At 39.2% G+C, this 24,639-nt stretch overlaps 1 protein-coding gene across 2 annotated transcripts in view; it reads right to left on the bottom strand.

The window, feature by feature from the left end:
- MIER3 (MIER family member 3) overlaps window positions 1-22,896 on the bottom strand; it is a 30,273-nt gene extending 7,377 nt beyond the window's left edge. The window contains exons 1-10 of one of the 2 annotated variants that reach the window (XM_082835519.1): window positions 22,891-22,896; window positions 21,421-21,445; window positions 18,321-18,466; window positions 9,804-9,938; window positions 8,479-8,599; window positions 7,448-7,533; window positions 7,185-7,257; window positions 5,270-5,421; window positions 2,724-2,805; window positions 1,258-1,352 (exon numbers count right to left, since the gene is read on the bottom strand). In XM_082835519.1, coding sequence (XP_082691645.1) covers window positions 1,258-1,352; window positions 2,724-2,805; window positions 5,270-5,421; window positions 7,185-7,257; window positions 7,448-7,533; window positions 8,479-8,599; window positions 9,804-9,938; window positions 18,321-18,419 — 843 coding nt within the window. In that variant the 5' untranslated portion in view covers window positions 18,420-18,466; window positions 21,421-21,445; window positions 22,891-22,896. Of the gene's footprint in view, window positions 1-1,257; window positions 1,353-2,723; window positions 2,806-5,269; window positions 5,422-7,184; window positions 7,258-7,447; window positions 7,534-8,478; window positions 8,600-9,803; window positions 9,939-18,320; window positions 18,467-21,420; window positions 21,446-22,291; window positions 22,436-22,890 lie in introns of those variants that run through there. The other variant, XM_082835520.1, reaches the window with a different exon arrangement.
- Between the last annotated feature and the right edge of the window lie 1,743 nt (window positions 22,897-24,639).

Here is a 24,639-nt window from a genome sequence, read left to right as displayed (position 1 = left end):
CATGCTCCCAATGCAGGGGGCCCAGGTTCGGTCCCTGGTCAGGGAACTAGATCCTACCTGCTGCAACTAGAAGTTCACATGCTGCAACTAAAGCTATTGTGTGCCACAACTAAGACCAATATAGCCAAATAAATAAATAAATATTTTTAAAAAAAAAAAGAGAGAGAGAAATGAGCCACAAAAAAACATGGAGGAACCTTAAATGCATATTACTGAGCCAAGAAGCCAATCTCCAAAGGCTACATACTGTATGATTCCAATTATATGACAAGGGATTTTCTGATCAGTGAAACTATTCTGTATGCTACTACAATAGTGGATAGGTGTCGTTATAACAACAGAGTGAACCTACTGTAAACTGTGAACACTAGGGGATAAAAACATGGCAAAGTAGATTTACCAGTTGTAACAAATGCACCACTCTGGTGGGGGGGCTGGTGGGGGGAAGCCGTGTGTGGGTGGGAGCAGGAAGTACATGGGAACTCTCCATACTTTTTCCTCAATTCTGCCGTGAACCTAAAACTGCTCTAAAAATAAAGTCTATTATTTAAAAGTGTGTGTATATTCTAACAGTTTGGGATAATTAAATCTCATTAAAATATGCTTTGCTTATTCTTTCTTTTTGTCCTAAGGAACACAGGATTCTAAAATATTTAGGTGGATAGGTCAATATTCTATGCCTACTGCTTTTTTAAAATTTTAAGTTTATTTATTATATTTATTTGTTTTTGGCTGCATTGGGTCTTCGTTGCTGCACGCAGGCTTTCTCTAGTTGCGGTGAGTGGGGGCTACTCTTCCTTGCAGTGCAGAGACTTCTCATTGCGGTGGCTTCTCTTGTTGTGGAGCATGGGCTCTAGGTGCGCAGGCTTCAGCAGTTGTGGCACATGGGCTCAGCAGTTGTGGCACGCGGGCTCCAGAGCGCAGGCTCAGTAGTTGTGGCGCACAGGCTTAGCTGCTCCGCGGCATGTGGGACCTTCCCGGACCAGGGCTCGAACCCGTGTCCCCTGCGTTTGCAGGCGGATTCTTAACCACTGCACCACCAGGAAAGCCCCACCTATTGCTTTTTAAACTAGATTTTATATTTCAGAGCAGTTTTGGGTTTACAGAAAAATTGATCAGAAAGTAACAGAAATGTCAATAGCAGGGGAGCATTAACAAGTTATAGCTTTTATTCCCTACCCAAGAGGCTCATAAATTAGTTGCTTATATTCATTGTAATTACTAAGCAATTTCTCTATACTAATTTGCCTAACTTACCTTATTCTTCTGTATAAGATGAAAATCTTTTCCAAAAAGCATGAGTGCATGTTCAAAGCTCCGGCATTCTTCTTCTGTCCATGCAGTCATTCCTTCTAAAGAAATTTTAAAACAAAATAAATTGGCCTCAAAACTCTTATATATATAAATGACTGATTTACTTTCAGTATGTTTTCCTAATAAAAAGGCTATAAACTTCTACACACACACACACACACACACACACACACACACACACACACACACACACACACAGAGACAAGTTCTTTATGTGGAGATTTTAGTTAGTAATCTTAACTAAAAAAATCTAGAATACCAAAATATAAACAACTGGGTTTTATTCCTCTGCATGATGAGACAAGAATTTTATATTTTCTTCTATAATTCAAGCACATTGTTTTTCTGATTTTTTTAAGCAATGAGCATTTTTTTTAATTAGGGGAAAAAAAAGGTTATTTTCTTTATAGAAAAAAAAGCCTTCCTTTGGTCTTATGTCAAAACCATAAGCTCTTTAATTACAGACCATAAATAATGAACACATATTTATTCAGAGTCAGTTTGCAAAGTGCTATACTGTAGGAATATAAAGGGAATAAAAAACAGCCCATGCTCTCAAAAGACTAAATCCCATTCAACTTCCTGGCAGATGTCAATGTTGATGAATCAAATCTACTTGGGGCAGAGGAGACTTGAAGTGCCTCACAATGGGAACCAGGTCCCCAAAGCCATTAAGAGTAGCCCACCACAAAGGTGAAAACTTTGTTCAGAGTTTTGAGAGCTTAAAGTAATTGTTTCAAAGAAGCAGCTTTTACACGGAAACATTTCAATAGACTATCTCACCTACAAGTTTAAATGCATTGTTTCCAGTTTCTATATTTTTCCAAGTCATTTATATAATATTAGTAAGCATTATTTCACTCTATATATACTTAATGAAAGCTATGGTGCATGCAACTGATTTATATAATGACAAAAATACTGAAATTAAACTTAACCATTTTCCTTGACACACACAAACCAAAACCTAAGCACTGCAAAAATGTTATTACATGATTACTAAACATACACTTCTTGCAATAAATTGAATGGAATATATTATACATGTTTTTTTTTTTAATCTTTAATCTCCTTTTCATTTCCTGTCTGGTTTAAGAAAAAGAAAAAACAACTTTTTTCCCCCAATGAAATCATAAAATCATTCTTATTAATTACTTTGGATATATTGTCATCTCTGGGGTCTGCTTTGTTCTGGAGGTGACAGGGGGGTAACTAATTTGTATTTGAACAATCTCTGGTACGTCTAAAAATAGAGGGCAAGAAAAGGAAAAAATTATTTGCTATGAAGATAAAAATAGATCTTATACAAAAGTGTTATAGGATTGCTCCGTCCTTTATACTTTGCTTATTCTGATCCCCAAATGACCATCCCCTATCATTTCCCTCTCTTGATCCCAAGTGTTTCTTACCTTGAGAGGCCTTTCCGTTGCAGCAGTACCTTTCAATTGCTTCCTTTATATTATGGTTACACTTGAGAAGTTCATATAATGCCTTAGGGCAAGGGAAAAAAAACTATTCAATAAAACCTACCAAAAGTTCATACTTAAAAAAAAAACTCAAAAACAAACAAACAAACAAAAACAGGTGTATCGTAAGAGTCCTGACAAATACTAGCTGAAGTGCTCTCTAATTTCAGGACATTTGAAGCGTATGTTTGCCCAGACATTTAATCTACGTAACTATCCTGTATATTGACTCTGGTATCCGAAGAGTTTGTTCATTCTGATTCTACCTCTCAGAAGTTATCTACCAGTATCATTCCTCACTTTTTTTTTTCATTGCCAGGCCTTCTGAGCTGGGAGAATATCCCTATTTTAGATGATTATTTCTAGTCAGGAAAAGTCAAGAATTATGGTCTTCTCTCTTGATAGCACCTTCTGCCTGCCTTTTAGAGTTTTAATAAAAGAGAATAGCAGCAGGTCTAGAATAGAAGGATGGATATTTTAGTGACTGGAGTTTATAGTTATTTCCATCTACTATGGAAGATATCATTTTTTAAAAATTAGAATTTCTTCCCATTAAACCTGTTTGGAATTATGAATATACTAAATAGCAGCAGACAGAACTCAACTGAAAGTTAAATAATAATCCACCTTCCCAAGTACATTTCAAGAAAGGCAAGGATATTGGTAAACCTATTAATACATCAATAGGTTAATAATCAATACATTAATAATCAACCATTAAAAACAGCTGCTAAAAAAGCTTCAGATAAATCAGTACCCATTTCTATTTTTAAAAAGACAAAACCTGTAACGGTTATAAGTAGATGGATACTACCTTACTATAAGAAAGACAGCCTGTATCAAACCAAGGCTGGTATTATTCTTTTTTTAAAATTTTTGGCCACACCCCGTGGCATGTGGGATCTTAGTTCCCTCACCAGGGATTGAACCCGTGCCCCCTGCATTGGCAGGCGGAGTCTTAACCACTGGACTGCCAAGGAAGTCCCAAGGCTGGTACTATTCTTTTTTTTTTTTTTGGTACTATTCTTAATGTAAAAACCTTACATGTATTATCTTCCATCAAAAGCAGGCCTCAAACCACTGTAACTACCAAAAGTCTCTGCGAGTTATAGCTAATGCAGTAAAACATGTTCTAGGAATAAGAGATATAATAATGGTAAGGAAGGAACAAACGTATAATTCAGTAATGACTTTAAAACTAGAAAACCTAAGAGAAACAACTGAAAAATCATTATACTAAATTAAATAGTTTCAGTAGCTTGAGAAAAAAAATTTTTTAATTTATATTTCTCTAAATCAACATATACAAATACAAATATAATAGTGATCCCATTTACAACAGTGCTAAATACTGTATTTAAAAATAATGAGGAATTAATTAAATGCATGTGATACTTAAAACAAGTAAAAACATTTGAGTGATTAAAAAAAAGTCAAATACATAGAGAATCAGAACATGTTCTTGAAGTAGGTTTTATATTTTAAAGGTACTAATTCTTCCAAAATTAATTTATAGTTTTAATGGAATATCAATAGGAAAAGCCAATGGGATTTCTTTTTGACAGCTGACAAAACTACTTTGAAGTTCAGCTAGTTTGACTTCTCTGTGTTATTCGGAAATTCAAGTTTGAGTCCACCTATCTCTGGGCACTCATTAGCTGGGATTAGCTAGGCTGGAGATAGAGTGTAAAGGTATATGAGAGGGGCAAACAACATCAGAGAGAAAAAACCCTAATAGGCAATACTTCCACCCTTAACCCACACACCATCAGGAGCGTACTCCATCTACAAGCACACAGTATTTAACGAATGCTCCTAAAGCAAATTTATACACTGTTTTTTCTGTTTGTTTGTTTTTGCGGTACGCGGGCCTCTCTCTGTTGTGGCCTCTCCCGTTGTGGAGCACAGTCTCCGGACGCGCGGGCTCAGCGGCCAAGGCTCACAGGCACAGCTGCTCCGCGGCATGTGGGATCTTCCCGGACCGGGGCACGAACCCGTGTCCCCTGCATCGGCAGGCGGACTCTCAACCACTGCACCACCAGGGAAGCCCTATACACTCTTAATAGACATGAACTTTAATCACATCCTGAATAAAGTTCAAGAATAATCCAAAAAATAACTTTAACATAAAATCTAAAAGTCCGACCACAGAGAATGTTTAAATAAACAATGGAACATACAGACATCAAGAATGAAGTATTAAAGAAATCTCAATGGCAAAGAAAATAAGACTAAGTAATTAAAAGGATATAACATGGTAGGTAAAGTAAAATATATGTGTGTGTATACAGAAAAAAAGGCCAGAAGACATGAAACAATAGAATGGTTATCATTAGGTCTTGGGATTTTTTTTAAACCAGTATTTTCCAAGTTTTAAAAATCAGAAAGAGATAGCCAGTTCATATGTAAGAAATATTTGAATCAAATATAAGAAAATCAAGAAGATACTATATTAGTTAGCTGCTGTTTCAACAAAAGTTGATGTATACCTGTTCATTGTCCCTTGTGTGCGTTCCTGCAGAAATTCTATCCATTATTTTTTCGTTTCCAGTTCTTAATGAGGTCTCAACAAGGTACTCCTTAACTTTGCTCTCCAAAACCACACCAGGACGCCAAAGTAATTGGTCTTCATTTTCATACACTGATAAAGAAAATCCCATCAACACATTAAAAATAGTGAACACACTTTAAGATGTATACAAAACTGTTTTTCCTCTTCCTATACAAGTAACTAACTTTGAGGACACCAGTAATTTGATTGTCTGGCAAGCTGAGTCTTTCATTAGTAAAGGTTTAAAACAATTTTTTTTTTAACTTTATTAAGGTCCAAGTATTCCAGTCACTAGAGCAAGTAGCTGTTTTGGTGATTGGATTTACTAACAAGTTAGAAAGCTTTCTATGCCTAGTAGTCTAATATAAAACCTGGTAGTGGTGTCTTACATTCTTCTAATGAGGGGGTAAAAATAACCTGTGTAAATTCTTTAATAAACTTATTACAATTTTCTCTTAAACTCCCTAAATGGCTCTATGAAAATGTCTACAGGTTAAAAATTGCAAACAAATTAAAACAAACAAAAATAAATAACAATCAAAATATCTGCCAATACTGAAATACCTAGGAAAGATATAGTTTTCCTTTACTGATTTCTTCCCAAAAGGTAAATTTTTATTTTAAAAAGCAAAAAAATAAAATAAAATAAAAAGGAAGCAGACTAATTAAAAATGGAAAACAATGATAAACAGTAAGATAAGTAAACTTTCCACCTCTTAGAGAAGCTGATATTTAGTAAGCGAAATGACACTAAAACAAACTGTATATTTTATTAACGCAAACACTGTTGCCATACTGAAGGTTTCTACTTCACACAATAAAGTCATACAGATAGCCCAAGTATTTATCCCATTGCTTCCATTCTTCAATTGTAAAATAACTACTAAATATAGCGAATAAAAGTAATTTACTGAGAGCTCACTATGCAGCAGAGACGGTGGTAAGTGCTTTACATTCACAACTGTATAAGGCAGGCATTTCTATTCCCAATGAGCAGGAAAGTTAAAAATAAAGTGTGCCTGTGAAGCAATAAGACTGACTTTTGAGGTAAGTTTCTGGAACCAGTTTCATAAAGAAACTTTAGTCAAAACTGAAATAGGTAATATAGTTTGAGTTTATTCCCTCAAAGATAGAGAAGGTATACGTTCCTTTCTGAAGGTGTAGAACTGAGAGAATATTACCTCCGCTATGTTTCATCTAAGGACCAGCAGCTGCTGAGCATGTACTTTTGCCCACGGCCAAATCTACGTGTTTCCCAAGTTTGGCTAGGAAGGTGTACCTGGATTTTTACTTCCCACCACCTCACCCCTCCATATTTTCAGAACCAGCTATAGTTGGAATCTACCAAAAATGTGAGGAAAACTGATTACACTTAAGTAGGGGTATACAACAAAAGCAACAGAATCTTTACATTCTACCACCTTATCTTTCAGGGCTGGGGCAAGAGAATTTCTTCTAGCTTCTTTTTTCCTTAAGTGTTTCTTCCCAAGAGGATTATATTCCTAATGTTCTCATTATCTCAGGTGATAGGATGCTACCAACTTCCACTGCAGTGGGATGTAGGCCAAAGAGCTGTACTTTAAGAGCAGCTCCACTATTTTAACAGGTGCTTAGCATACTGAGTTAAGAAGCACTATAAGGGGCCAGGGTTGGGGGGAAGGGGGCGGTAGTTCTCTGAGTCTCATGGTTAATTAATCTCATGATACATTACTCCTAAGTCAGGCCTAATTCTTCCCTGACTCCAAAATCTGTCTTTATACTCACAGGATGAGCATACAATCAGATATTTAAATAAACATATCGAGTGGTAATTTGGCTTACCAAATATTATCAAAATTAAAAGGCTTCCTTACCTTTCTCATTACCAGCATACTCTCCAAGATAAGGTGGAATCTCTGCTTGATATTGTAAACCAATCATTATTTCCTACAGGAAAATTTAGAAGTAAAAACAACTTATTACAAAAATAAATACTGAAAAAAAAGTTCCAATTCATTAATCAGTTACTACAAATCTAAAGTTATCTCACAAAATTATCGTAAATTATTTCAGAAGTGTTTTTAAAAGCTACTTTAATCCAAATGGTCTACTAAATTATGATGGTAACTTAACATACCTTCCTCAAATCTTCAGGTGAGTTACCACTGTCTGTTTCAACATCTTCAACCTCTGATTCTTTATCTCCATCACACGTAGTATTTGCTTAAAAGAAGAAAGTTAAATTTTAAAAAAGGGTTTTGTTGCCTATTTTTGCAGCACTTGAAAGAGTGCCTGATATTTTATATTTTACTTATGATAAAAATTTGTTGAATAAATGAGATCAGCACAAATATACTAAACCTCTTGTACTATTCTCACATTTTGAAACTAGTCAAATCAAGACACTGAAAACACGAAGAAAGTGCATAATATCCTTATAATTATCTGGTGTACGGTCATATAGTTTGGAGAGGCAAGAGGAAAACCACTACGGTCCCCTTAAAAAAAGAAGGTAAAGCACTAGATTACACTGATTACATTAATCCAGAGTGAGACATACACAATGAGCTGCACATTGAGTCCATAAAAATTATCTTTTTGCACACATATGTGTATATGTATTGGAACTTGTTATCTGAACAGTTCTTCTACCATAAAAATACCTGAGAAATAAGCAAGATTGCATATAAGAAATTATTTCAGTTCAAAGACCTTTTAAATATTACTGATATACATCAAGGGATAACACCAAGAACTAAAAGAAAAGGATTAAATAAATCACTAAAAATAAAAAATACTTTTGGAGCAACTGATGGTAGTTTTCAAACTGACAGTAGTTTATCAGGAGAGTAAGAGCCTTTTAACAGAAATCCAAAAAATGTCTATAAAATTTCATGGCTGAACTAAGATTGGTTGCCCTAGCAACAGATGAGTCTTGGGAAAGAAAACAGCCCTGCAAAACCAAGCAAATGCTTTCGTTTTTAAAGAGCATATTAGTTTACATCTCCCCCAATAAAAAAAGGTTATAATCTTGTTCAGATTATAATAGTATTTTATTTCAATTAAGTAAAACACTCAGATATTCTGACATAACTACTGAATGTAACAAAATGTACTCAAGCTACAGTATCAGTGCTACTACTAATCAGTAATGATTGGATTTCTTACATCGTAAAGGTCTAGGGAAGAAATCGGAAGTTTCATGGGAAGTCACAGATGGTGTCAGATCATCTGCAGAAGACTGAGTTTCCTCATCATCACCTGACAATAGGTCTTTTGCTATTTCCTCCTATAAGAATAGGAATGCAATGCTAGGGTTAGAAATGATTACATCCCATCAATTTTGAAAAAAAAAGTCTTTATAACATTATTCATAAACATTATGGTATTATAATACAATTAAGAACTAACTGAAGTCTCAGTTTTGAGAAAAGTAAATTTGAAATTCTCCTATAATTTACTTCACGTACACAATTAGTTAATAACATTTACTAATTATATATAATATTAATGCTATACTATTATACATTTATGATATAACAATTTGCTTAATTTGTGGGTATGTAAAGAATTTATCTGAAGCGGTAGACTAATTTTTAGTGAATTTACAACAAAAATAATCTTACTTCTAAGTGGTTAAAAATTAAACTCACTTTCTGCCAACTTAAATAACTAAAAGAAAACAAAAAAGTCTCCAAACTCCACTCTTCCGATAATTTTTTAGAAGTCCAACTAATGCACCACTCTGACCAGTGATATAATTTTAAAAGAAACAGTTCAGAATTAATTTTTATGTAAGTATATAGTCATCCTTGTGCCTGGTACATAGTAGGCACTCAATATTTGCTGAATGACTATGGTCATTAAGGTTTTTGGTACATTAATATCACATTTAATTGAAAAGTGGGAACAACATAACTCACAGGAAGATGTGGAGTCCTCTCCCTGCCTGAGACCTGAAAGATGAGGAAAGTTTCCCAGGGATCTGTTAGCAGAGACCATGACTGAATTCTCCTTGGCAGGGACTAGGCCTCCCCTACAACCAGCCTATGTTAAAGATGTATCACTGAGGCCTTGGCTGCTATGGTCTCTGTCACTCCCAGAGCCCAAGAAAACAGAACTTCTCTCCAACCACTCCATGCCTAAGCCAGATTGGTTTGAAAACTTCTGGGGGATTCATTAATCAATGCATTCAAGTGTCCACAGGATCAAAAGAAGTTAGGGCAAAATCTAAGTTTAGATACAGTATGTCTACACAGGAAAGATAAAAAGTTATGGAAGAATACTCAAATATGCAAAGTATTATGAAGCTATTACTACTTCTAAAGTAGTGAGATCAAAGCCAAACAATATTCAAATCAGTCACCAAAATGATAAGAGCAATGCATCCATAAGAAGTTTACAATTCAGAATTATGAAATGCTTTAAATTAAACTAATAAAAACAGTCAATGGTAACAGATCTGGAATTTTTTTCTACATGCTTGTACTTACTTTGTCTAGTGTCATATCTGGTAGTTCATCTGCAAGTTCACTTGGGGAGCTATTTGCACTGGAATTTGCAACTGCTGGAATTGTAGGTTCATAGCCATAGAATGCCAATAAATCTTCTAGAGGCATGTTTCCTTCCTATTCAAGCCAGAACACAAACATGAACTCAGCAGATGCCACAATGCTGAACCTCAGATAAACCTTGATGCCATTAATGTTCATAAAGCACATTATCAAAACAGCAGGACCAAATCAAAACCAAGTTTTAGTTTTGCTTTTTGTAACTGTATCCAGAAAACAGGATCAAACACCTAGAGCTATAATTAATATATGAACAAAAGTCTAACCATTAACATCTTAATTTTCATTTTCCAGCATCATTTTACTTTTTAAAAACTTCCTCAAATATTTGCCTTCATGCAGACTTTTTTTTCGCTTTTATATTACTATAACGATTCGCCTTGAAAACATTTCCGATTAATCAATCAATAACTTCACATAATTTTTAGCTTGTTTCCTTGCAATTAACAGTTGACCACTTGGTTTATTCTTCATGTTATTTAGAAGATACCTAATGAGAAAACCTTTGCTGAACATTTACTAACACTATTATGTTTATATATTAATGTTCAAGACACAGTTATCCTTTGATATTCCTACTACTGTATCTATATTCTGTACCAGTTGTTTTTTTCCCACAACTGTCTGATGAAGTTTGCATTACCACCATCTTACAGATGAGAAAATTGAGGCTTAGTTCTGGGTTCAAATCCCAGGCCCCCAAGTTCTCTTACTGGCAGTGCTGCTTTGATAAAATTACAGACTCTGGCTGCAGGACTACCTGTGTTATGAATACTTATGCCATGCCACATAGTGGCACCCAGTCATTGTTTTTTCCCTCCACTAATCTGAAAATAAGTGCTATATTTCCTTTTTTAAAGTAGTTTAATTCAACCACTAAAATGCATAGAACTGTTTATCATTTAAATGACTTCAAAACCATATATTCATGAACTAGTTAATTTCTTAAATATTTTAAAGACGCTTATGTCCATCTATTAAGAGATTCACTTTTAAAACTAGCTTACGGTTTAATTTTCCCTTTAAAAAAAAAATCTAAGTCATGAAGCACACAGCATGAAAGCAGAGTTTGCAACACATGCCTACAGTTGATCACAAAGTGAGCTGAGGAGAGCCAGTGATGTCTCCCAGAGAGCCAGCTGGCTGCCCACCAGGGCCCACAAGGGACACAGGTTCTGGGGGTCCCTAAGAATTGGCCTTCACCTTTGCAGTATAGAACTTACATTTTTCACTATGCCTGAATGAAACAGATTCATGTTATGAGATTAGAATAAGGTATATGACAGAATGCTAATTTGTGACTCTGCAGTAGCAGACATGCACCTTTCCAATGACCATGCCACTCATGAAATCTTTTCAGCTTGGAAGTGGAATCAGTAAAAAGCTGCTTTGGGAGCATGGACAAATTCAGCACAAATTAAGTTGGATGGTCAGGATGGACAGAAATTCACCCATGCCACGGGAAAATCTCATGAAGTATTCTTCTCCCAAATGAAAGAACCCCTCAAAGGTGCCAGAACCACATTGAGAGTTTCTTCAGTCCTGCTCCTTGCAGAGTCCATGCAGCCCATTCCCTCTGGTTCACACTAGTTGTAAGAGGAGACTGGTTACAGCCTTTGCCAACCACCTGTTAGCAATATTTCTCCAAAACTTTACAGTTTCAGATTCCCTCCATGAACTGGGGAGGTAGCAACTTTCACTCATCATACACTGACAGTCCACCTTCCCATCAACACAGCATTTACTGAGCTCTAGGTACCATGTGAAGGACTACTGGCTATGGGTAAAGAAATACAATTTCCAAAAAAAAAAAAAAGAAATCCCTGCTCTCAAGAAATTCAGTCTTGGTGGAAGGAACTGATAAGTTAACAATTGTAAAACATGGTGCTAGCTGCTTTAATCAGTTCTGGAATTGGTGCTATGAAATGGTAGGTACAGAGAAGGGAAGACCTACGCTCCAGGAATAACAGTATATGGTAGGGAAGTATCACACAGAGGACAAAGACTGAGCTAAGTCTTGAAAGATGAAGAGGCTTTTAACAGATAGGGTTGTGTGCTAGGGACTTGTGGTTCATCGTCAGAAACACTGACTGAGCAGTGACTGTGCCAGGAGCCCACTGTGCCAGGTGCTGGTATGAAACACAGGTCTTGCCCTTCTACAACTTACAGACTAGGGGGATACTAACAATACTCAAATATGGAACTGCCAATTAAGATGAGTGCAAAAGGAATCAATAGGGTCCTGAGACACAGAATTATGTGGAGGGCCTACTGTCATAGGGTTACAGAGTCAGACAGTGAATGACTTCAGCTGAGGCCCAAAGTCTGAGAAGTGACCAATCCTGTGAGGAGCATTCCAGGCAAAGGAAACAACACACTTGAGGCCTGAATATGGTTTTCCACTAAGCCAATGGCCAGAGCACAGAGAGTAGAATGAAGAATGGCTCAAGAGGAGATTAGAAAGACAAGCAGAGGCAGATCACAAAAGGCCTCATGGGAAAGAAACTTGGGCTTCATACTCCCAGGGCAATGGGAAGCCACTGGAGAATTATAAAACTGGAGTGACATGACTTTATTTCTTCTTAAATCCTGGGCAGCTGTATGAAGAAAAGTTTGGGGAGATGAAGAGGGAAGAGAAAAGCAGGGAGACCACTTAGGAGTTGCATGCTGGGTTAGGGTAGTGATACAGACATGGAGAGAAGTGAATAGATGAGATATATTCTGAGGTGTAATCAAATGGGCTACTGGAGTAAAAGGGAGAAAGAAGGACAACTCCCCAGATTTCTATCTGAGCAACTGCCTATCGTGGTAACTTTTACTGAGGTAGAAAAGACTAAAGGAAGGAAAGGTTTATGAAGGAAAAAAATTAAGAGCTCTGCAGAGGGACTTCCCTGGTGGTGCAGAGATTAAAAATCCGCCTGCCAATGCAGGGGACACGGGTTCAAGCACTGGTCCAGAAAGATCCCACATGCCGCGGAGCAACTAAGTCCGTGCGCCACAACTACTGAGCCTGCGCTCTAGAGCCCGCGAGCCACAACTACTGAAGCCCGCGCGCCTAGAGACCATGCTCCGCAACAAGAGAAGCCACTGCAATGAGAAGCCCGCGCACCGCAACGAAGAACAGACCCCGCTCACCGCAACTAGAGAAAGCCCGTGTGCAGCAAAAACCATCCAACTCAGCCAAAAATAAAAAAAAATAATTAAAAAAAACCCAAAATGTTTGAGAGGAGAAGAATACGGTGAATTTCATAATTTAAAAAAAAAGAGTTCTGCAGAGGACACAAAGTTAAGTTTGAGAGGACTATGAAACATCCAAGTGGAAAAGTCAAGTTGGCTAAGAGCCTGGAGCTCAGAGGATCAGGCTGGGCTAAAGATATAAATCTGGCATTCATTAGCATCTAGATGATATTTAAAGCCACAGGAGTAGATGAGCTCACTCAGGGAGAGAGTAAAGAGAAGGGGATCTATGCTTTATTAGAAGAATTTTCAGATATATTACCCTATAGGCAATGGGACACGTCTAGAAAATTTTAGATATGATTTGCATTTTGAAAAAGACATCCTAGGGGGAGTAGAAGAATAAGAGCCTGAACTAAGAAGGGAATTAAAGAATCTATTTCTTGACTTACGTGATAGAGGGAATGTAGGTAACACAGGAGTCTAAGTGGATTGCCCATTTCTGGCCTGAGAAGGTTAAATAGCTACAGCATCATTATAAGAGCAAAACAAAAGACAAATAAACTTAAGGGTAGAGGGTGGGACAGTAGATGATTTAAGGTGAAAGTCGAAGCACTGGGCTTGAATGAGTTATCCAGAAGAGGAATACAGAGTGAGAAGACAAAAGCTAGAACCCTGGGGAATACCATCAATTAAAATGAGGGTAAAGAAAGAAAAGTCCATAAGTACTACAGAGGGAAACACCAGAGGGTAGAAGTAGAACTAGGAGAAAATGCAGGATTATGTAAGTTAAGAAAGAAGCAAGGGTGGAGAAACCACGGATGGTCACTTGGGTCAAATATCAAAGAGAGATCAAGCAAGATAAAGCAGACATGAATTCTTTGTATCTGTCAATCAAGAATTATTGGTGACCTTACAACCTGTTGGGAGAAGCAAAGCTCAGGACTGAATGGGAGGGGAGAAAGTACATACACTATAAAAAGAGAATGTTGAAGGGCAACGCAGGGTCAAAACAGAATTTCCAAATGTGGGAAATATATGAGTAGGAGGCCATACTGAAATAAAAAAAAATAAGTAGAAGAATAAACTGAGGGCTAAAGGGGTGGAATCTAGGGACTAGCCTGGGATGTGGAAGATACTTTTGGGACCAGAGAGAAGGAAGGAAGAATTAGCACAAAAGCTAAGTTTGCATGTGTGGGGCAAACAGGAGGTTCTGGGTAGTCATTCACGAAAATCCTACTTTCCCTACAAACACACAGGCATGATCATCTGTTGAGGGAGAAGGTGACCTTCTTTGTAGAAACCTCCTTAATACAGTCAAAGGATGACACTGTAATGACCCCTAGAAGGGGCTGGTGCTAAAACACAGAAATTATCTGTACTAAAACTTTAAAGCAAAACTGGAGAAGATTAATCCAGTCTCTGAAGCACTTTACAAATGAGCTTTCTGTTAGAGCCTATTAATAAAGCACTTAGTCCTTTGAAGCATAGAAGAAATGTTTTCAAAATTGAATTAGCAAATCTCAAAGTCTCTGAGGATCTGTGGTCGCTAGATCAGCTTAGAAGTTTGATCTAGCACCTTATCCCAGGGATGAGGATTTTTCTCTTCTACAATATTTCTCAGGCATTTCGTTGAACCTATTTAAATTTCAAGGGACACATCTGAGTCCAGTCACACTTATAAATGAACTGTTTTGTAAGTCAAAGGATTTGTAACAGGAAGAGCACAATATTTAGAGGCAGAGGACTCACTAATTGCTAACTACTACTGTGGGCAAATCACCTAACCTCTCTCACCTCTATTTCCTCATCTGTAAATAGAAAAACACATTATTTCATTAATCCTATGATGCATAACCTCACATATCAGAAATCAGGATGCACCTCATTACCACTGTACAGATTTCTCATAGTAATGTCCCTCCCTGCTCCCATCTATGCTACTTCTAAATCTACGGTACATCTTACAATCAACAAGGCCTCTGAGCCAAGGAAATAACGCTAATACTTGTCTGACACACCTGATGGTGTTGCCGAATGGGTCAAATGACACTGTCTAAGTGAGGTACAAATTAATTTTCACATAACACTAGTCTGGTATCTTATAATACTGGATGCAAAACCGCATCCATATAACTTTTTAAAATGCTTTAAAAATAAATCAGTAAGGACCTAGATCAAAGTCTCATTTCACAATGCATATCAGAGGAGAAATCTATATATTAATAAAGGCAGAAATGTAAATTACTTTTTTAAAAGTTATAGGTCTAAATCTAGGATTATTAAATTAAAACCTCTCAGGAAACAGTAACGTGAATAAATTAAAATGTAGAACGATATAACATAAACCTTATTTTAGTATGGTTAATAACTAAAATCTTGTCACGTAATCTATTCTCTATACTTACCAAAGTGCTACCGTAAGAAAACTGATTTTGTACCGCTCTTATTTCCATAACATATAATGTACTAAAAATTTGTAAGCACCAAAATAAAGGCCATATGTATAGACTAGCAAATTTATTTACTATGAGCATAACAACTTGTAGTTTTCTAAAACATTAACACCAAGGCTCTAAGGCTGTTACCATGTACCAACACCTAAATCACTGTTCCAATAATATAAGATTAATACATTAGTTTAAATTGTATAGAAATAATTTCAAACTTCTTCTAAAAATACAATGATCTTTACTCTTTATATTTGTGTCTCTATCTACTGTTTCTTTTCTTTGTTTTCATGTTTCATTAAACATCAATAAAGAACAGAGACCACATCTACACAGTTATGCTTTACTGCAGGTAAGAATCACAGTTCAGATGAAGCGAGCAGTCAGTCACTCTTAGAAACAGCTCCTCTTGTCCCTTGCTCAATGAGAGAAGGATTAGCCTTCTGAGCAAGGACACAGCTCTTAGGTCTTCACTAGAATTTGTTTAAAAATCACCTGGATTTTTCTGTCTCAATTTCCAAGAATGCGACAAAATGCCAAGAAGCAAAACTGCCTAAGTACAGAGAAGCTGAAACATTTAAAGGCCTGTAATTTTTCAGAATCTACAAATTCAGTGACAGGTATCATTACAAAGATTTAATTACTGGAGTTTACTAAACAAAATGAAAATCACAGGAATAGAAACTAGGTATTTCTGTGAACAGCTAAGTGAGTAACTCTTTGCTGTTGATTATTTCTCTATATCTTCCCTAATTTTCTTTTAAAACTCACCACACAGATTAAAGCAGCTATTACTATAATCTCTGGGAGAATAAAACCTACAAATCTGAAAAACAAAATTTTACCAGCCCATAAAAATCTCTACCAGATTACCCATACTCAAGTAGGAACTACATTAACACATTAAATGAAATTTTAAATTCTTACTAGTTTACTGACAAAACATCTATTTGTGTGGTTAAAGCACAGTCTAGCACATTTATATTATTTTCTTACGTCATGCTGTAAATAGACTGCTGTCTCCCTATCTTTAACAGCAAACACATAATTAAGGAAGGTGCGTTATGAGACCACCTGGGACTTTTGACCAAGCCCACAGCAGTGTCCTGACATAAAAAACTACAGGAGAGAAGTATGTATTCTAAGAAGCCTTCCATGAACTTCCACATGAGGCTAAACACCTTTTACTAGACATAAATCCTTTCTCCCATAGCTCTCACTGCTTACTGCTTTCATAGTTCTTAGCAGAGGACATCAAAAAAATCTTTGCTCTCATTTGTCACCCCACACTAGACCATAAGCTCCCAGAGATCAGAAACATTGTCAAATTGCTCATTTTTGCCAGCCCAGGACCCACCGCAGTCCTTGGCTTAGTGATAATGCTAGCTGGATTATAATTCTCAATTTTTCTAGGCTACCTACTCATAAGAGGTAGAAACGAATTCCCTGAATAAAGTCAAGGCAGAGCGTGAGACTCTTGGGTATCTTTTCTCATCAACAGGCAACAACTTATCATCACCCCTGAAAGAAGTGATAGGTAAGACTTTTCTTCTTGATTATTTCCTAACAATTTTATCTCTATATTCCCAAATCTGTTTGGCTTTTATAGGAGATATATGTATTTTTTTTTAATGATTAAATCTAACCGCAACCATGTTGGATTAATCTGCCAAAGGAATCAACATGTTTAGAAGATTTCAGGTCTAGAGGAGCAAGCCTGGGGTCTAGGCCCTGAAGACTCTGCTTCTGTTTCCCTGTGTGTTAAGATGAAAGAAGAAATGCAATAATAGCACAGCCCTGCCTCACAAAGATAGCAGAAGAGATTACTTAAGAATGTGCTTTGTCTTCTTCAAGAAAAAGAAGTATGAAAACTCAGTATTATTCCTGAAAACTTTTGTTATTCTGGGCTGATTAGAAATTTGCAAATAAGGTTAATTTACAGATAAGTATAATCTTTTCAAGGAACCCCTCTCTCTGTAGTTCCTGGTATAAATATATGTTTAAAATCCAGTTCATTTGAATTTATACTGATTTGGGGTTTTAAAAGTTATAAACTACATTTACCTTCCCGACTTTCTAAAAGATGACTGGGTTGGAAGGAAACAGGATATTACTAATTCAAATTTAAAAACAGAGTAAAACTTTTTCTCTCTCAATTTCCTTATAGTAATCTATCAGATTTTAAGTTTCTTGAAGGAGAACTTCTCCCTGTATCTACTGCAGTGCTTAGTTAAACTCAAGTTTGCCCCTCAGTAAAATAGTGTGATATAATGCAAAGAGGCTGGGCTAGGATTCAGAACTAAGTTTCCTACAGTTCTCTATATCTCAATATTCTCATCTGTAAATGTACCTAGTTCATTGTCCTGGTATAAACTTAAAAACAGGTTAACAAACATAAAATAATTTTTAAAAGTTATATGAAAATGTACTTATTAGGCTATCCTTCAAAATAATAAGAAAATCAGTAACTTTCTGTACAAGATAGGTCAAAAGGAAATACGCTGATACTATTTTTTTAATTGAAGTATAGTTGACTTACAATGTTGTGTTAGTTTCAGGTGCACAGCCAAGTGATTCAGCTATTTATATATATGTGTGTGTGTATATATCTTCTTATAAATATGTGTGTGTATATATATATTCTTCTTCAGATTCTTTTCCATTATACACTATTACAAGATACAGTTCCCTGTGCTATACAGTAGCTCCTTTGATACTATTTTTATTTCAGGTAGGTTATAAATAATTTATAATAGAATGTCAAAATCTTTACTATAAGTTTGTATTAAAATACTAAAGTAAAATCCTTTACCTTTTCTAAGTCTTCAATTTCAGAACTGAAGTTTTTACCCTCATCCATCATTTCCTCTTCTTCAAGAGTTCTTTCATCATCATAGTCATGGACCAACATCTCAGCAGTGGGGTCAAAATCATGATCCTCAGACGACAAAGACCCAACTGGAAGGAAACAAACTGAATCACTTTACAGGTTCACAAGGCTATTTACAAAAGAAAATAACTTGTGTTCTACTGCCAGTTCCTTAATACACTTGTCTAAAAGCAGTAGAAAAATGTGAGATGGATTATGAAAGGAAGACTTCACAAGAGTCTTACATAGTGAGGCTAAAAACTTCAGTAGAAGGGAATATTAACTTTACTCAAATTCTAACCCTCAAATAAAGGTTCAAATCACAACAGAAATGTGGTTTTTAGAACAAATACAAATTTCTGTGAAGCAACTATACAGCAATTCAGTCTTCAAAAGCACTACCTCACTTTTCACGTCTATAACAGTATTTCAAGCTCCCCAGCATTAAACCATAAAAGCATGCTTTTCTTTGGACTACTAATAAAGTTCTTAAGGTTATGTGAAGGGAATACAGAAAATCATATCTAAGAGCTTTGGAAGATGTATCCCATTGCAAGTTGTTTTAGTCAATTCCAACTTGTTTATAAGATGGTAATGCTTGGGAATTCCCTGGTGGTCCAGTGGTTAGGACTCTGCACTTCCACCACAGGGGGGATGGGTTCGATCCCTGGTTGGTAACTAAGATCCTGCAAGCCACGTGGTGTGGCCAAAAAAAAAAAAAAAAAGATGGTAATGCTTTTTAATGGCAATCTGAAGTCAACAGGATACCCTGAAAACCAAGTGGAGAAATGAATACTATCCATAATCCCGAGAAAATGAAGTCAAATTTATGAAAAACAGGATTTTCTCCATTTGTTTTACTCTACTATGTAATTTAATTAGATCACTCTCAGAGCAGGCAAGGAAAGAAGTATTAGAATCTTGGAGTGGAGAAAGGAAGAAGTGGAAGGAAGCATATTCAGCACAAAAAGTTTGATGTGTTTTTAGTCAAGCTATTTAATATTTTAAACATTTAAGGACATTAAGATCATTACCAAAACACTGAACTAGACCAAAGATTTTTCACTATGGAAAAAAACACAGACAATTCAATGTTTCTGATTCTGAGTTCAGAGAACTCTAATCATTAGCCCTAAAAATAATAAAATTCCTATGGGACTCTATTCTTTAGGAGGTTTACATTATAATGTTATTTTTTGAATGCTGAAAGATATTAACCTGCTCATTTTTAAAGCCTGTTGAAGCATAGGTAGTTTAAGTTAATTTTAGAGAAAGATGAATATTTGTTAAATAGCTGAATAGCAGAACATCAACCATTACAAATTTTCTTTGAGGAATTCCAGGAAACTTTTGGGGTATGCCAAAGTGTAAGGTATGAAGTAGATGGTAACTTTTCTACCTCCTTGAAAGCAGAGCTCTACCCTCTTTCTAATCCACGTATCACTTGGCACACTTTAAGGCTTCCCCTGAAAGAGGAAAGTATTCATTCAATAACAGCCAGAAACAGAAGGGCCTGAGGGTCTACTCTTGGCTTTGTCCCTGGCTTTCTGGGACCTGAGGCAAGTCATTTAAACCGTTGGGGCCTGGGTCCAGTTTTTCATTTATAAAATTCATAGGGTTGGTTTAATGACCTCTAGTCTCTTCTGGTTCTAAAATGTTCTTAAAAATTGGCTAATTGATTATAAACAAGTTATAAGTTTGTTTAAACACCAAAACCACACTTTTTGCTTTTTATTTAGATTGCAACTTCTTAAAAGCAGACAGTGATACAAAATGGAAAAATTCCATTATCATCCAGATGTTTGGCATCATGTACATAAATATTCTTTCCCTGAAATCAGCTATAACAAAGAAATGTTTGTCTCAAAATTAGAGAAACTTAAAACAATTTTTAAATGTAAAGACATAGCTATTTTCAAAATAGCCACAAATTTCTTCTACTTGATGTTAATTATTTTATAATACCTTAAACGATAATCAAGTGAGACATTAAAGGTTGACTAAAGACACGAAGTAATATGCAAGGAAATGGACTCTAAGGCAACATGTGGTAACAGAAGACTTGGGAGCCCATCCAGACTCTGCTATTAACTAGGTAACTCTCAGTAGAGTTATTTAGAAGTCCCCTCAAGTGTAAAATAAGGGAGTTGAACTAGTTCAGAGGCACTTTTCCTGGAGACTATGAGAGGGAAAAGAGGCAGCCAAAAGGGGGCTGGAAAGAGAATAAGAAACTGAAACAAAGCTGTCCTTAACATTTCAGCACATGAGGAAAGGTCTCTGCCATAGATGGGTTTCAGGGGTTCCACAAACCCCAAGGTATATGCAATTATCCATTATGTGCAGAGTTCTGGAGACAGAGTCCCTTGCTTTCATCAGATCCTAACAGGGGTTTCTAACACCAAAATGGTTAAGAAACACTGTCCTAGATGATCTAATGTTGTCTCACCTCAAAAATTCTGTATTACCACTTTTCTTTGCCAAACTCATAAAGTACGTGTTTCTTTTAATTAGGACAGCTTTACGTAACTCTCAATTTTGCATTTAATACAATCCACAGACACTTCTCAATTATGAAAAATGTATGAGACAAAACAAGGGGAGATGGAGAGTCAGGATTAATGATCAATATAAGCACCCCCAAAGTTCTGACAAATTAAAGAGACAATTTCTCAAAAAAATTAAAATCTAAATTAAACTGCTAAAGTTAGTGGAAAGTTTGGGAAAGATTTGGGATTAACCGTTTCAGACTTGGAGAAAAAAACACGATATGTGAGAATTAAAGATCTATTACTTAAAAAGAACGTTTTGTCAATTAGCAGCTCTGTAACAAAAGTATTTTTTTCAACATGCCAGATAAAAGTGAGAAAAGAGTGTAACTGTTCCTTCCTCCAACAGCTTAACTACCAAAATGAACGCTGAAACCTCTTAAAAACAAATGATGAAAAACTCGCAAGACAAATTTCTGTTGGAAAAATTGAGCAATAGATCTTTGGGTTCCCATCACCCTTTGGGACCCACTGAAAAGTAAGAAAAGGGGACAAACCTGGGCTCGAACTTCCAAAAGAAGCCTAGGAGAGAAAAGAAAACGTGCGGTTAGATCGCGCAGCCAGGGAAAGAGGCAGCGCCGGCAACAGGGCGCAGAGGAGGCGGAGCCCAGCGCTCCTCCGCAGCTGCCAAAAGTGCAAGACGTAGCTTCGCTCCAATCGCTCCCGGCCCCTTTCGGGCCCCTCTTGGCTGCCTCGCCTTCCTCCCCGAGTCCGTAGTGTACGAACTCGCACACCGGGGACGAAGCCCGGTGTCTAACTGGCAACTCCAAGACTCCGCTTGGAGCTCAGCAAGTTACAAAGTAGAGAAGCACAACCCAGAGCAGTCGGCTCACAGCATCGGTCCCCCATACCCCGGCATCTCAGGAGTCCCCCAAATCCCACCTGGCTCTCCACGGCCCCAAACAACAACTCGCAACCTAACACCCTTTCCTGGACGGGACTCACCCTGCGCATCCAGTCCACCTCCTGGGGCCCGGTAGCCCCAATTCCTGGGCTGTCCTCTGCCCCCGAGCGTAGCCAGCTCTCAACCGGACACTCGCCCCCAAACCAAAGCTCAAGCCCCCCCCATACTCTCTCCGGCGTCCGGAGACGCGGATCCGCAGTCCCAGAGATGCTGGTTCCTTCCAGAGTGTTCAGTCGCTCCCCGGGCCCGCCAGCGAGCCCCTCGCCCTAGCGTGCTCCTGCCGAGGGGCTTCTGCTGCGCCACCCCCTCCCCCCAAGCTCACTAGTCCCGGGGGACACGGCCAGGGCAGCTCCGCTCGCCCTGCCTCCCCCCTTAAGCTCGGAGGAAAGTGGGGCTACCGAGAGTCCGTGGAGAGAGCGTCGAGGGTCTTGGTCCTCCCCGTTTACCCACAGGAGCTCCCGCACCTCCCGGGCTGCGGGGCGGGGAGTCCCGCTCGCCTCTCGCGAAGCCCAGCGGCCGCGCATCCCGCTCGCCTCCGCGCCCGGAGCAAAGTGGAGCGTGAGGTTCCTTCGCACCGCAGCCTGGACCCAATGGGCCGGGGGCACAGAACACTCCTCCAGCAGGGCAGTGGCGCAGCCCGCTCCCCGCTTTGCAATCCGGCCGCGGAGGGGGGGGATCGGCCGGTTTCCACCCACCCCGGCCCCAGGAGGCGGCGCGGAGGCTCCGGCGGCCCGCGTCAGCTGCCCGGGGGCACGGCACGGCGGCGTCCGCGGGCCGGGGTTCGCTGCCGCCGGCCGCCGCCTCCCGTCCGGCCCCGTCGCCCGGCCGGGTCGGGGCAGGAGCCGCCGCGGCCTAGTCCCGGAGGGAGACAGCTCCCGCGCCCGCTCCCGCCCCCCGGCCGGCCCCGCCGCCGCCAGTCGCCGACCCGCTGCCCCGCGCCGCCACGCCGCCCCCCGTAGGGCCGCGGGAAGGGCCCCGGATCCCCCAAGCCGGCTCGGGGACCGCGGGAGGCCGCCGGGCACCCGCTCCAGCCCGGCCGCTCCTGCCCGGTTTCCCTGCTCACCTCCGCCATATTGGTACCTTTAGGGCGAACGAGCAGCGCCGAGCCCAGTCCCCGGATGGGGAGCCTGAGCCAATAGCAGCCGCCGCCGCCGCCGCCGCCGCCGCGGTCCGCCCGGCACCCGCCCGGCGGCGGAGGCGGCTCGGCCCCTTATAGGGCAGGGCGGCCCGCGACACCCCCGGCCCGCTCGCAAGCCCACCCCATCCGGCGCCCCTCGCCGCGCCCCGTGCCCGCTGCGGGCGCCTCGACCCGCACCCGCACTCACCCGCCCTTCGCCTCTCGGCTGGAGTAAAGTTCCTGCCGAATTGGAGGCAGACGGGGGACGGATGGAAACATCGGCGCAGGACAGACCCATGTCCACCCAGTCGAGGCCCAAGAACCGGCCGGGGTGGCTGCGGACCGACCGACAGACGCTCCGGTCCGGGAGGGCGTTGGGGAGAGGGGCAAGAGACTTGGAGGGACAACTCAACAGACTTCCCTAAGTAAGAAGAGAGGAGGTGGTGGATGGCCGAGAGGAAGCCCCGAGAAATGGAAGAAGTGGCTGATGGACTGCAGTGTCAGTCCAGAATGAGAGGACAGCGACCAGGCATTTTGCGGTTTCCCCTAAGAGACCTGCAGGAATGGGGGATGCAGATCAGCGTACACTGGCCCATGGAGTGGACGGTGGAAGTGGTCATTTGCCAAACAGGTTTGGAAGATAGTGACAGTACGGAAGAAAAGGCAAAAGATCAACAGGGCAAAGAAGTGATAGTGAATAGAGTTGCACGATTCAAAGAAGATGCTTGTAAAATACAAACTCTGCACTTTCGGGAAAAAAAATTAGAACAGTACTAGAGGTTGTTAATTGCCAAATAGGGTGGTAAGGGAATAGGGTTGATCCCAAATAGGGATGACCCAGAGGTACACACTTGATAGACCTGTGGAAGAGCAGGAATACTCAAGGGCCTGAAACTGACCCACCTCCCACCTCCCTCCCAAAAGGTCAAACATTTGCTTAGGGTCAAATGGGAAAGTAGACCTGTGGGCAAGTGGATGGGTTGAGGATGGAGGACAAGGTTTAAGAGGTGTACCTTCTCCTAGGCATGTCTTATGGCCGTTTGGTCTTCATTGGGAGACCTAAGTCTAACTCCTGGCAGTTCCATTTTCACACTGAACAACTCTGAGCAAAGTACACAAAAATATTCACCAACAACTCGTTGGTAGCCCACAGAGGTAAATCCTGCAAGAAGTTCGAGTCCGTATTCCTAGTTGCCTTGGCACACAGGTGTCTTGAGGCAGGAGGCCAGAAAGAATATGTATGGAAAACAAAGTAAAAAAAAAGAAAAAGTGGAAAAGAGAAGTCGACTGTAAGGTCCTGGATAAGTGAGATGCAAACACAATTAGAAAAGTATAGCAGGGCCCTATAGAAACTTGGAGAAGAGTGTAATCTCAGACACCAGAGCTCTTCTATCAACTATTGCTAAAACACGTAATATTAAATAATAGAATTGAGGTTTTTTGCCGTAATCTCACAAATTGAGAGACTTTTTAGAAGCTTAAACTTTCCATTCTTTTAGTCCAAACATGAAAGGTCTGGATTTTAATCCGGGGTTGCCTTCGATTCTCCCCTCCAATGGTGGAGACTGGATTATGGATAGGAGGGGAGATGATTACTTTCAACCTTTTTAAGCAAGGCATCTCAAAATTAAAGTTATTCCACTGGTGAACGTTATTTATTTATGGAAATTTTAGGAGAAAAGTCACCTCAACCAT

Source organism: Leucopleurus acutus (assembly GCF_964270905.1).
Source record: "Leucopleurus acutus genome assembly, chromosome: 3".
Taxonomy (NCBI): Eukaryota; Metazoa; Chordata; class Mammalia; order Artiodactyla; family Delphinidae; genus Leucopleurus; species Leucopleurus acutus.
This window is presented reverse-complemented; position numbering and strand designations above follow the sequence as displayed.